The following is a 13,112-nucleotide window of genomic DNA, read 5'->3' as shown; positions in this document are numbered from 1 at the left end:
TAGACTGTCAACTGGGATTTGTGGGTAGGGGTGAGAAAAACAATTTCTGATACAACCAGGAAAGGTCTTTGTACGGAGGTGGAATTTTGCCTGATCTATATTTCTATTAAAATTAAAACAAATAAATAAATAAAAAGCCAGTTCATTTCGAGATGCAACCAAGATGGATCTTAGTTCTGTCACTCGAACTCTCCTGAATGCAGTGCCAAGTAAAAAATTGTCCCTGGGATCCAGGTGCATTCCCTTGTCATTTGTCAGGAGTAACTGTTCTGCAGTTTAGAGCTGGCAGTTCTCAGTGGCGTTTCATCAGGATAATACCACACTCTATCATCTGAGGGAATAAACTCTCCCTGCTGACAGGAACTGGGGTGAAGACACCAGCAATTGACTGGATATTACAGAGGCTCTCTGAAGCTTATTCAATGGAAAAGGGACTATCAGGTCATTGGGCCCAAATTGTGTGTTTGGCTTCAAAAGCTGTGAAGGGCTTAAAAAACATAAGAGGAATCAAAATCTGTGAGACAGGAGGTCAGGCTGGGCAGTCCCTTCAACCTTTGAAACCTCTCACTGAAATACTTTAATTAAAAAGGAAAAATAAAAGAAAAATAGATGATAAAATGCGGTGTTTTGGCAGTACCTGGGTGTTTCAGGTCCTACTCTAATGCCTTCTGAGCTGCAAAAGCAGGGCTAGAGCAAGAGAATATCCAGCCTGGTAGCCTTCGTCCCTTTCTTGCTGGGATGTCCCTCTGCAGGGATGGGACAAGAGATGGTTGGAAAGATGCACGGGCAATGGAGAGTGGAGCTAATGCTCTCCTTGGACCAGCAGTGGTGGTGGCAGTGGGGACTGGTGGTGGCAGAAGGTCATGGGAGGGACGCAAAGACATCACAAGACCTCAGTTCTCACAGAAAGCCAGAAAGATCAGTGAGATCCAGGGAGTTCACCCTGCTGCAGAAGATCTCCTGTTGTCCATTTGAAATGAATTAACTTCATTTCAAGGTGCCACATGCCCACAGCCTGCCTGATGTGCTGATTGCTGGGAAATCCTGCAAGTGATGAAGGGCTACAGGGAGAGGGAAAGGTCCCAGGGGACATTGACCAGGGTGTGGACAGGGACTGCACCAGGCTTCTTAGCATGAGGAAGACACACAACCAAAGGATATGATAATCTGCAGGTGCTTTTATTGAAGAGCTCTGGGAATCAGGGGTACAGACCCAAATCTGACTCTGACATGGCTTTCGAGCTGAACGTATTTTATATTCTATGGTTATATAACTTGCATATTAATTATTAAACTTATATTGTTCTATTGTATACATTGATCTTATTCAAGCATGATCTTTCTCAAGCCCCCTGACCACAGTTCCTCATGATTATTCTTATGATTAAACAGTAATTAATTACTAAACAATCATTGCGTCTAACAATTATATCACATACCGGTTACACAGGTTCAGTTCTAGCAAGTACAAGGCCTATACTTTCCCAAGGTATTACCCCAGTGTTGGAATCTGAGGTATTGATGATTCTGAGATTGTAGAAAGTCTCTGTCTGTCAGCCCCACTGCCAAAGCAGAAGCCATAATTTGTCTGTGCTGGTTTCCAGGTTGTTTATTCTGTTTATCTCTCACATGTTCTGCTGCCCTGCCCAGCTCTGTCCTGCAGGGCAGCGTGTGGGGCTCTGCCCTCAGTGGGATGTGACAAACATTAAATACCAGAAACTCCCTGGGCTGCATTTACAATAACGTGCCAATATCTGTCACCTACGTTGGACAGTGTGTCCCCAGCCTGAACCAACAGAAAAATGCCAACACCACAGTGAGACATGGAGGGCATGAAGAAGGAGAAAAAGGACAAGACACACCCAATTTCCTCCAGCTTGTCCCCTTTGGACCCCTCATCTAGAATCCTAAAATTTTACTTTTGCACCCATGCCACACTTAATTATTACTTATATCAAACACTCAGAGCTGGTAATTCATCCTGTAAGATTGAAAACTCTTTTCCATGGGCAGAGATCACAGACAGTGTCTCTGGGGGCTCTGTCCAGGGGGTTCCTGACCCCTGCCAGGGTCCCAGACCTGCCAGGGCAGCCAGAGGGAAGCTCTGGATTCTCACATCCCAGGGCCCACTAAGCCTAACTTTCCTTCTAGCTCCCCAAATCCCCATGATTTTAAAACCCTTTTACTCTCAGGCTGACCTCTGGAGCAAAACCATCCCCATCCTCCTGCCTGCCCAGCGCTGCCCGGGAGTTCCTGCGGGAGCACGGGCGCCAGGGGAAGGGGACAGGGATGGTGGCACCTGCATCCAGCGTTGTGAGCCACGTGAGGAGCCTGACAGGTTGTCCCCTTTCCTCCTGCAGCTCACCAGGGTGCCCGTGGAGTCGTGCAGCCAGTACGAGACCTGCAGCGAGTGCCTGGGCTCGGGGGACCCGCACTGCGGATGGTGCGTCCTGCACAACACGTGAGTACCCATGGGCTCTGCCACTGAGACAGAGTGAACATTTAACAGGGTAGAAATCCATTTGGATTTAGGTGAAATGTGCCACTTTGAGCTTGCTAAATATGCTGTTTAGTGTGGTAACTGCAAAGTTGCCCCAGCTAAGGAGAAAAGAATGCAAATTTCCACACTAAAAAGGTAAGAGATAAGAAAGACTCTTTGGACCTTAAAACAGCACAGAGTGACCCAGGAGTTCTTTTTGTACTTTCTGACAAAAAATGAGTACAAGTGTAACTAGCTGTAAATATAATGTGAAATCAGCAGAATGAATATGCATGAACCTATTGTGAAATTCTATGCGTATAGAAATTAGCTAAGGGTAATAAAAAAAGATCAGGGGTTCTCAGGGGGTGCATGCCCTTTGAAGGGAAATCCCAGCGCTGTAATAAAAACATACCGTCCCTACAAATCTGTACTGGAATTGTGGGGTTTTGATTTTTCATCTACCACCATGCCAGCCCTGCCTGTCCCCACCACCTGCCCTCGTGCTAGCACAGCTGATGCCTGGAGAGGCGACCTAGAACAGAGTCAATTTAGGCAAGTAGCAGTTTTCTTTATTAAGCAAGGATTTAAGTGGTTTTTACCATTAATACATGAAGGTGATACATGTATCATGTAATAATGTAAATAATAATGTAAATCATGTCTCATGAAAAAACCCAGCTTACTTGGTAGCAAAGCCATATCCACCGAAATGAAGTGAGCAATGACATTGTTAAAACCTAAGAGAACAGTGATGGTTGGATGATAATCTACCCTTTAAGGTGATAATCTTAACCTTTGATTCTAACAAAATTCAGTAATAGAAGCGTTCTGAAATTTACAGGTTCAGGGTGTTCAATACAACAATTTTCTTAGGACTGAAATGTGCTTGCTTACCTCACTGCATCATCTATTACCATTGTGAGAAAACAGTACACTTCCTTTTTCTTATATTTTGCACTTAGCAGCACACTAGACGTGGTTTATTTTCAACAAGCTAAATAATCAGTCAACTCGATCCAGATTATTTATTTACTTTTCTGCATGGGGATTTCCTGTTAAAGGAATAAAGTAGAGATTTATTAAAAGGCCTTCAAAGGATACATCTTGGGCAGTGCAAGAGCCTGGCTGTGGCTACACCCAAGAAGGACTCTTAGTCATGAGTTTTCACATTTTATAAGTTTTGGTCCATTTCCATGTTGGGATTCATTGTCCATTTCCAGCTCCAGGTGATGCAGTCCCATCCTCCCAAATTGCTCACCTCAATTCGCTGTTGTTTGCACTTTTTGGGCTCCAATCTGCCCAAAACCCAAGCTGTCCTTGGTTCTGGGGCTGGAAAGGGATTGTTTTGTCTGACTGAGCTGTGAGGAGAACTTGCTGACACTTTATATGAAGTTCGGAGTTACACACGAATGCAGTACAGAATCTGGAAAATATGAAAGATGAAACTTAAGGCATCAAGGTAGAGGGGCAAAACGCTGTCACAGTCCCTGGCTGAGCCAGGTACATCCAAAAAAATCTCTGAATTTGCTGGAGAGAGACTTTGCTTAATTGTGAAAAGTTTTTTTTTTGGAAGACGAGGGGAAAGAAGGGTGGTAGAGGTTGGACAGAGCTTCTCCATCAGTTTGCTGACTGATGTGTTTTGAATTAAACACTCCAACAACTCTTCTCTGAGTCACATTTTCCTGGTGGTTTCCATTCTATTCAATAGAATTTGACACTGACCATTAGCCTTTGTCTCAGCAACTCCAGCTTTTCACTGCTGGAAACTCTCCTCTTTTTGACTTGTCATGATCTCCATTGCCCTTAGAGAGGAATCAGATCCCAATAAACAACATGGGATCCACTCCAAGGCAGTTTTCATTGGGATCTTATGGTTTAACAAGCCAAGCAGGGGCCTCATTCCACTCCCCCATTATTTTGTGGTACTGGTTTGCCCACTGCTTCATGACGATCCAGGTGTCCTCATACTGGGATGTCAGTTCATTCTTGTTTTTCCTTAAGCTTTTTAGTGATGCTATTGATCTTGCCTCTCTGCAGCCTTTCCCTGAATGATCTCCTCCTGCAGGGAGCCCTCTGCCAAAGCTGTGGAGAGGGAGGTGTCAGCTTGGCTGAGCTCCTGGCTCTGAGTGACAGGGAGGTCTCGTTTGCCAAGCCCCTCTCAGCAGAGACTGTGGCTGGGAAGTGCATGGGATCTGTCCAGCCAGGGCTCCAGCTGGGAGTGGCTCTGCAGGGTGTTGTCACTCCCAGCCTCACGGTGTCCTTGGCAGCCTTGGAGGGTTTTTCTGATGGGCCCTGCTCTTGTTGGTCTTCACCCGAGTTCTTCCCGTTGAGCTGCAAAGTCTCCAGGTGGAGACAGGGATCCAGTTGAAGTGATAGACTTTGCTACCTCTCCTTGCTGGAACAGAAGGGAACAAACCTGGACCATATTCCAGCCTTCTGTCGATGCTCTGAATGCTCTGCTTCTGTCAGCTTGTGTGACCCTCATCCAAAACCACGGCAGTGCCTAATTTCAAATCAGATCTGGGGGATCTGTCCCAAAACATGTCCAAAAATGGGGCTTGTGCTCTGGAATTGTTCAAGAGAACCTTGGCAAACCAGTTCTGAATTGTGGTGTGGTTGGTAAGAGCCCAGCAAATTTCATCCTGCTGACCTGAGGATATTTCCATTTGACACAGAGCTTTATAGTGTGTTCCCATCCCATCTCTCCTGCATCCATCCTCCAGGACACCGTGTGCTTGCTGTCAGGGAAGGGACAGCACAGATACGTGCAAGAAAGCATAAAAGGCATGGATTTGTTCATTGACTGTGCCACAGCAATGCTGGGCATTTCAACTCCTTGCATCCAGGGTCAGTGGCAACAAACAATCAAAACATGCAGCAAAAAATCCCCAGAAGGAGAGAGAAGGGACACAGACAACTGCAAAGTGTGCAGCAGTTCATCTCGAGGAGCACGGAAATGAAATGAGGGTGATGGGTGGGGCTGGCAAATTCAACTTGGTCAAAAAAACATCTCAGTCCACTCTCAATCCTGAGGGAGAAGTGTGTCTGGAGTCTGGACCTGGCTGAAGGCAGTGTGCCCTCCTCCCTCTGGCCACTCAGCCTCTGATTCCTTACCTGGAAAAGATAAACACCTCTTATTTATGTACCTCGCAGCAGGGTCACTGAGATTGACTCCCTGTGGGGGTTTTTTTTGAAGCACTTTGAAGGCAAATCTTATCAAATCCCACTTCAAGTCTGTTGCTTCCCTCTAGGTTTCCCCACAGTTAAGAATTCAGATTTTCAGTCCTAGTTTGGGAGGGGTTTTCAGTTCAGCCTCAGGTGCTCCTTTCTGAGTTTCAGTTTTCTCATCCTTTTGGGCAGCCCTGAGAGCAAAGGAGCCAATTACATCCCACTCAACAAGTTTTGGCTGCACAGGGTATTCGGGGTAAGGACACTGGAATACTGAGTCTCTCATTAGAAATTTTTGCACATCAGAACCCCTCGAGCCTCATTAACAGACTTTTCCTCAAGCGGGATACGTCATCAACAACTCCTGCTCAAGGATCCCTGGGGAAAAATGCCATAAACATTTCCCATCCTGGCTGCTAACCCTTCCCTCTTCCCTCCCAGTCAGGAATCCCAGGGGATTCCCAGTGCAGGGCTGAATCCAGTTGTGAAAAACGCCAATCACTTGGTTTTTAACATTTTAAAAGTTTAATAATAATAAAATGGTTATAAAAATAATCATAAAATTAGAGTAATAAAGTTTAGAGTTAGGGCAATTACAAGACAATAAAAAGCAAAGAATTACGGACGTCTGGATGCTCTCGGACACTAAGTCACAAAAAGCATCCCTTGTGAACAAAGGAATCACCCTTAAACCAATACACTTGTTGCATATTCATACATTCTTCATGGTTATGCATACATTCTATTTAAAACAAGAAACTCTGTCTGGTATATGTCAGCTACTTCTTTTAATCCCCTGGCATCTTCTGTCTGAGCAAGGCCTGAAGAAATTAGCTTTTTCTGATAAGAAGCCATAAATTCCTCTCCTTTGGAAGGTGTTCCTCAAAGCGAGTATCTCATTCCTAAAATAAAAACTTCCCCACATACATAGTCTCCATTTTAACATTATGTTGTAACCTAAAACTATATTTAACACACTACTTAAGAAAATTAATACAGCATAACTTTCTAATGTTACACATATAATATTAATTGTAACATTTGCGAAAAGCCAATCATAAAATCTTCATTTTTCACACGGTGATGTGGAAGGCATGATGAGGCAGCTGGGCTGTGCAAGAGTCGGGGCAGAGCAGGGCTGGGAGCCAGGTTTTTGCTTCTCCTCCAGTATAAACCATCAAGAGGAGCAGTGCTGGACTGGGAGACAAGTGAAAACTGCCCAGTGGGTTTTGCCCTGATTTTTAAAAGTGCTAAGTGTTCTTTTATAATTCTTCTAAAAGTTTTAAAGTTCTTTCAAAAGTTTTCTATGCCTTCCGATGTTTACATATTTCTACTGGAGTTCTCATGCACTGTTCATGTAAATAATGATTGTTTTGCATTCTTTGTGAGAGGAGAGAATTGATGGACTGTTAGTTTGACCAGTGTAGTTGGAGAGGTGGCAATTCCATCCTCCAATCCGCTGTCACTTTTAGAATTCTATATATTGTGAGGTCAAAAATTAAATTAGCTCTTTTCCTCTTTTGAACCTAGCAAGTTACTGTACACTCATTTCATGTCCAATAGTGACAAATGGGATGGTGGTTTTGTCTCTCCCATGCACACCTCTCTTATTTTGGGATTTTCCCTCCAGGGGCTGATCGCCAGACCCCCATTTCCAGCTATCCTCATCTCCCACCACCGAGAGGTCTGGGCTTGGCTCTCTCATCCCTCTTTTAGAGCCGGACTGTCTGTGCCCAGGGCAGCGTGCCAGGGCTGGGGAATCGATTTCCACAGCTCTGCTGTCCTAACCTTACACCGAGAAACTCGAGTCCTCTGAGAGAGAGGCAGAGACAGACAGACCCACAGACGGCTGCAGGAGAGAGGGGGGAGGATTGATCAGCTCCTGCCCCGAGGAGACGGGCTGATACAGAGCAGGAGCTTTTCATCTCTGTATCTGTACCCCCATCTTGTCCCCCCTCCTTCTCCCAGCTCTGCTCAGGCCTCTTTAGGTGGTGATGAATCATTTACTTGGTGTAAATTGAAATTGTGGCTCTGGTCAGGTCTCAGGAGGAGGGGAGAGGGGCTGGGCTGGGAGCAGTGGGGATGGACCAGGCTGCAAAGCTGGCGCTGGGTGCCTGCTGCAAGGTCACAGCAATGTCACCAGCCTGGATGGGGACTGCAGAGAGGGATGAGAGCAAAGTGAATTTTCTGCAAGCCTGAAATGGATTCAGCAGCTCCCTCCTGTGTCAGAGGCAGCTCTCCCCAAAGATGCCACCCAAATCTGACCACTCCTCTAATCCCCTGGCAAGTTACTCGTGTCTTACCCATGCCCGAGCTGTAACCACCCCTCTTCCTTCTTTCCCACCAATAGTTCAAGCTCTTTATCCCCAGAGCAAGGATAAACCCTTCAGCTACTTAAAGAGCCCTCCCTAATTCTAAATTGGATATTTGGAAGGAATTCTTCCCTGTGAGGGTGGGCAGGCCCTGGCACAGATGCCCAGAGAGGCTGTAGCTGCCCCTGGATCCCTGGAAGTCCAGGCTGGATGGGGCTTGGAGCAGCTTGGGACAGGGGGTGGAATTGGGTGATTTTGAGGTTCCTTTCTAACCAAACCATTCTATTATTCATTTTATATATTTATATATATTTATATAAACTTTATATTCATTTTATATATTTATATATGTTTATATCCATTTTATTATTATGAACTTTCACTGGAACATCTGCATGTGGTCACCATGCAGGCTTTCAACCCTGCACAGCATCCCTGGGTTGTGTTTAACACCCAAACTGGAAATCTAGAGCAAAAAAGCATCATCCCTATAGAGAAGGGCAACATTTCATTACAGGGAAATCCCCTGGTGGGTGCAAAGGGACCTGTCCCAGGCTCTGCCACGTTAGTGACACTCCTGGATTTTGGCTTTGCTGCCTCATTTCATCCCATGCAGCATCCATCTAATTCCAAGGGGAATGGCTGAACACACACAAGCTGTCCTTAAGGAGGATGCACCCCCAGGCACCAGCCTCCTTCTGCTCTGGAATCTGCCCTTGCAGGTCTGGGCACTCCTTGGCTGGCAGGTCATTAATTGCAATCAGGGAGGGAGTCAGTCCCATTTTCTGGGAGAACTTGTGATATTTCAAAACTTTTTTTTTTTTTCCCTCTCCAGCTCACAGTGGCCAATTTTTTTTTTTTTTCTTTTTTTTTAAATAAGAAATGTTCTTGAAAGCTGTTCTGGAAGGGGCTGATTCCATTTAGTAATTGGAGGATGATTCATTTAGACTTCGGAAGTCCTTGTTTTGGGGTTTGATTTCAGTTTTTAGCAAATTGCTTGAGATTTCAAAATAAAAAGTCATTCTGAAGGCAAGCATTTTTTTTTATTATTATTTTTCCATTAGAATGAAACACTTGGGCATCTGTGATTTCTTTCTCCCCCAGAAGTCTTTACCAGCCCTAGAGACTGAGCAAAGCAGTCAACAAGCACTGTTGGTTTAGAGGAGCTGACATTTGCTATGGAGGGAAGAGGGATTGTTTCAGCATCTCCAGTCTGTCCTGCTTGGAGGTACCAGAGCCAGGAGCTGGCTCTGCTCCCTGCACTCCTCTGCTCAGCTCTGAGGAGCTGCTCGTGTCCTCTGTGTGTCCTTCTGGCACCCAGAGCCTCCCCAAGGCACCCGAGCTGGCTCTGTTGGCTTTGCAGAGCATGTGCCAGCAGATCCTGCTGCTCCTGAACCTTGGGAAAGGGATCCAGTGGCCTCCTGAAGGCGTCCTCACCCCGTGGAAGAAGCAGTGACAAAAGTCTGTCACACCTGGGCCACACCAGTCACCTGCCTGGATCCCTTTGGCTCTGGGTTAGCCCAGGGAGGGCCAAAATCTCCCACACACAATTCCTCAGGTGGAGCTGGTCTGGATTAACTGTTGATTTTTGTATCCCTGCTGTTATGAGACGCCTCAGAAGCCACTGTAATGCCTTGAGAAGGCTGAGCTAGAGCAGAGGCTGGACAGAGCTAAAGAATAAATTTGGGATTTATGAAAAGGGTCTCCTCCATGGATCCACCTTGGGCAGCACCAGAGCCCAGCCAGGGCTGCACCCAAATGAACCAAAATGGCCCCAGAATGAACCCAAATGAACCAAAATATCCCCAAAATGAACCCAAGATGACCCAAAATGGCCCCAAAATGCACGAGCGCTCCCGGGGGCTCTCCCTGGGATCAGTTCTGCTCCATTGACACCTTGGAGTTCATTCCCATTCCAGCTCCAGCCCATCAGTCCCACCCTGCTTGTTTTTCTCTCTCCAGCCCACGCTGTTTGTGCTCCTGGGCTGAGGTTTGGATCATTTGTCCTTGGTGCCCAGCTGGAGCAGGAATTGTTTTGTGTCCCTGCTCTGTGCACAGAGCTCACCATCCCATCATGTGAAGCTCAGACCCACACACCAAAGCAGCTCAGTGTGGGTCTCAGATTCAGTCAAAGAAAGAAACTGAGAGTTTCTAGCCAGGCAGAGGCCTGGGAAAGAGCTGGAGAAGAATGTAAATAATTCTTTATCTCTCTTGTTATTCACATTGTTTATAGTTAAGTTCTATCACTGTGCATCAAGCACTTTGCACCAATGCTTTAAGTTGTTTTCACTTCAGGACCAATAGAGTTGGTCCTCATGAAGCTCTGTATAAAAGAGCAGGGTATTTTGAATAAATCAGAATTTTACTCTCAGCAGCCTGCTGAGCCAGAGTCTCTTCATTCCTGTCCTGCCTCGACAGTGACAGCTCAGAATCTGAAAAATACAAAAGCTAAACCTGAGCTATCAATGGGAGAATTTTTTGGTCTCCCAACAAGACGCCAGCCCTGTTCAGAGGGGTTTGATGCCTTTCTCTGGCAGGAGACACCCACCCCAGTGTCCGAGGAGTGACCCTCCACATCCTCCTGCTCTCCACCTCGTCCCATCCTCCCAGCCACTTGTGTGGACAACTCATCACCCTGAAACTACAGCTCTCCTTTCCAACATGACATGAAGGAAAAAAAAAAAAAAATAGGCATTTAAACAAGCTGTTTTCTAGTGAGCACAGTGGAGGGGGAGGGAGGTTTGTTATCCACACTCAGACTCACTGCCAGACCGGGAGGAAAAAAAAGGAAAAGTTCCAAAGTGCAGCTCGTGGTGTCTGGGCTCAGCAGGTAACCTGATGCACTGCCTGTGGCAGAGCTCATTGATTGCCCCTGGCTTTAACTTTCTTGGTCAAAGTCTTCTGAACCACCAGAGAGTCTCAGGTAACCCCAGCTGCCTACACAGGCTGCAATAAGACCTTTCCTGAAGGGTCTTTTACTTGTTCGACTTTCTGCTGTCTGAAAGCCTGTGACTCTTTCAGGCTTCGAGGTTTTGTTCTTTCTTTTTTACCCCCTTTTTTCCCTCCTTGTTTTTGCCTCACAGTCTTTTCCTTCAGTGCTGCTTCCAGAAAGGGCTGTGTGGGTCAGGCTTCAGGGATTCAGAGGGGCAGGAGGTTGGAATATCACTCCTGGGCCACTCTGAGCTTTAACAGTGACAAAACAAGGATTTCCTGACTCCTGCAGGGGTTTGTGATCCTATAAACCCTCAGCTGTCCCTGCCTTGTACTCCCCACGCTGTTTTTTCCCCAAGGTGCAAACTGGAATCCCTCTAATAAGGCAGCAATTTGGGGTGCTATTTTGGGTCAATTTGGACTTTTTCATCATTCCAAGCAAGTTTTGCATTTGCCTGGAATGATGCAAAAGTCAGAGAATCAGGGAATATCCTGAGCTGGAAGGGACCCATATGGATCATCAAGGTCCAGCTCCTGGCCCTGCACACAACAGCCCCAAAAATCCCATCAAGTGTCTGAGAGCATTGTCCAAACTCTTCCTGAGCTCTGGCAGGGTTGGGGCCATCACCACATTCCTGGGGAGCTCTGTTGCACTGCCTGACCACCCTCTGGGTCTCACAATTGTGGTTGGTGCCACTTTTATAGGAAAATCTTTATCCTTTCCTGCCCCAACGCTGTCCTGCCATGGGGCAGCTCTTGAAGCCTTCAGACACCTGTGAGTCCTGTCAAAGGTACCCAGTAATTGTCCTGATCTTCCTGAGGATGGAGCAGCCACATGAAGAACACGTGATTTCCAGCTCAAATCCTGTTTTTTTATTGGAAATCCATGCCCATTTGGGCTGTGCCTCCCCATCAGAGAGGAGACTCAGAGCTACTTCAGTTGTTAAGTTCAACACCCCGGTGTGTGTCCGAGGTATTTGTGGAAATTTATCTCTGCAAAGGAGATTTCCAGTTCTGTGCTGCTGCATGATGGGAAGAAAAACATGAATGCTGTGGGAGAAAAAAAAGTAATTCCATGAAATCTGAATCCTTTCCTTTGGTTTGAAAGTCTCCAATCATTTGTTTGGCAGTCAGCGGTGGCAAAGGCAGGAGTGAATGAGCTCTCAGGATGTCTTGGTTTGACTCCTCCTGGCTCACAGCTGGCCTGAGAGCCCCTTCCACCTGAAAGTGGAGTCATCTTCCCAAAAATTGGCCTTGGCACGGAGCAATTCCCATTCCTTCCCAGGCAGTTATGGAAACTGGAGCCGGTGTTTCAGAGGGAAGAACAGCAGGGGAGCATCAAAGCATCCTGCCCAGGGAATCTCTGATACAGCTAAAGTGCCCATCCTTTCACACCTTTGGAGCAAGGAAATAGCCCCAAATGTGACAGTTCTGCAATGGCCTTTTGAAATGAGATCGGGGCTCTTAGCCCAGGGAGGAGGAGGAGGGAATTCTCAGCTATTGATGGTGATAAAGCCCTGAGTGAATCAGAGGCTCCTGGCTGTTGCTGTTGAGGTAGGATGGGAACGAAGGGACTCTGATTTAAAAGGCTGTGAGAGTAAAACTCTGATTTATTTAAAATACACTGCTTTTTTATACAGAGCTTTGTGAGGACTAACTCCATTGGTTCTGAAGTGAAAACAACTTAAAGCATTGGTGCAAAGTGCTTGATGCACAGTGATAGAACTTAACTATAAACAATGTGAAAAACAAGAGAGATAAAGAATTATTTGCATTCTTTTCTAGCTCTTTCCCAGGCTTCTGCCTGGATAGAAACTCTCAGTTTCTTTCTTTGACTGAATCTGAGACCCACACCTGGGAGTCCTTTTTTTCTGCAGATAACGCCGAATAAACCCCTCTGAGCAGATCCCCAGTCCTGGAGAACCGACCCATGGCTGCATCCATTCCCTAAATGCCATCGTGTCCCCTTTGGGAGCACTTTCCCTGCCCTGGTGAGCCAGGGCAGAGCTGTGCCCTTGACAGGTTGATTATCTCAGTGGCTGTCCCTGCCTGAGGCAAACCAGGGACAGCACTGGGCACTGTGGGCCACAGGACGCAGGCGTGTGGTAAATGTGTTTTGATAACCACCTTTCCTTTGATTAGCTCATTTTGCTAGAGGGCAGCGGGGAAGGGTGGGAAGATAATTAGTTTGTGCAGGGGGTTCCAGCAGAAGCTTTCTC

At 46.4% G+C, this 13,112-nt stretch overlaps 1 protein-coding gene across 1 annotated transcript in view; it reads left to right on the top strand.

The window, feature by feature from the left end:
• Positions 1-13,112, top strand: part of PLXNA4 (plexin A4) — a 475,064-nt gene that overhangs the window by 303,811 nt on the left and 158,141 nt on the right. The window contains exon 5 of the mRNA XM_077783705.1: positions 2,361-2,461. Within this exon, the coding sequence (XP_077639831.1) occupies positions 2,361-2,461 (101 nt within the window). The remainder of the gene's footprint in view (positions 1-2,360; positions 2,462-13,112) is intronic.

The sequence above is a fragment of the Lonchura striata genome, chromosome 5, assembly GCF_046129695.1.
Source record: "Lonchura striata isolate bLonStr1 chromosome 5, bLonStr1.mat, whole genome shotgun sequence".
Classification (NCBI taxonomy): Eukaryota; Metazoa; Chordata; class Aves; order Passeriformes; family Estrildidae; genus Lonchura; species Lonchura striata.
The sequence above is the reverse complement of the archived record's forward strand: the minus strand, read 5'-3'. Positions and strand labels throughout refer to the sequence as shown.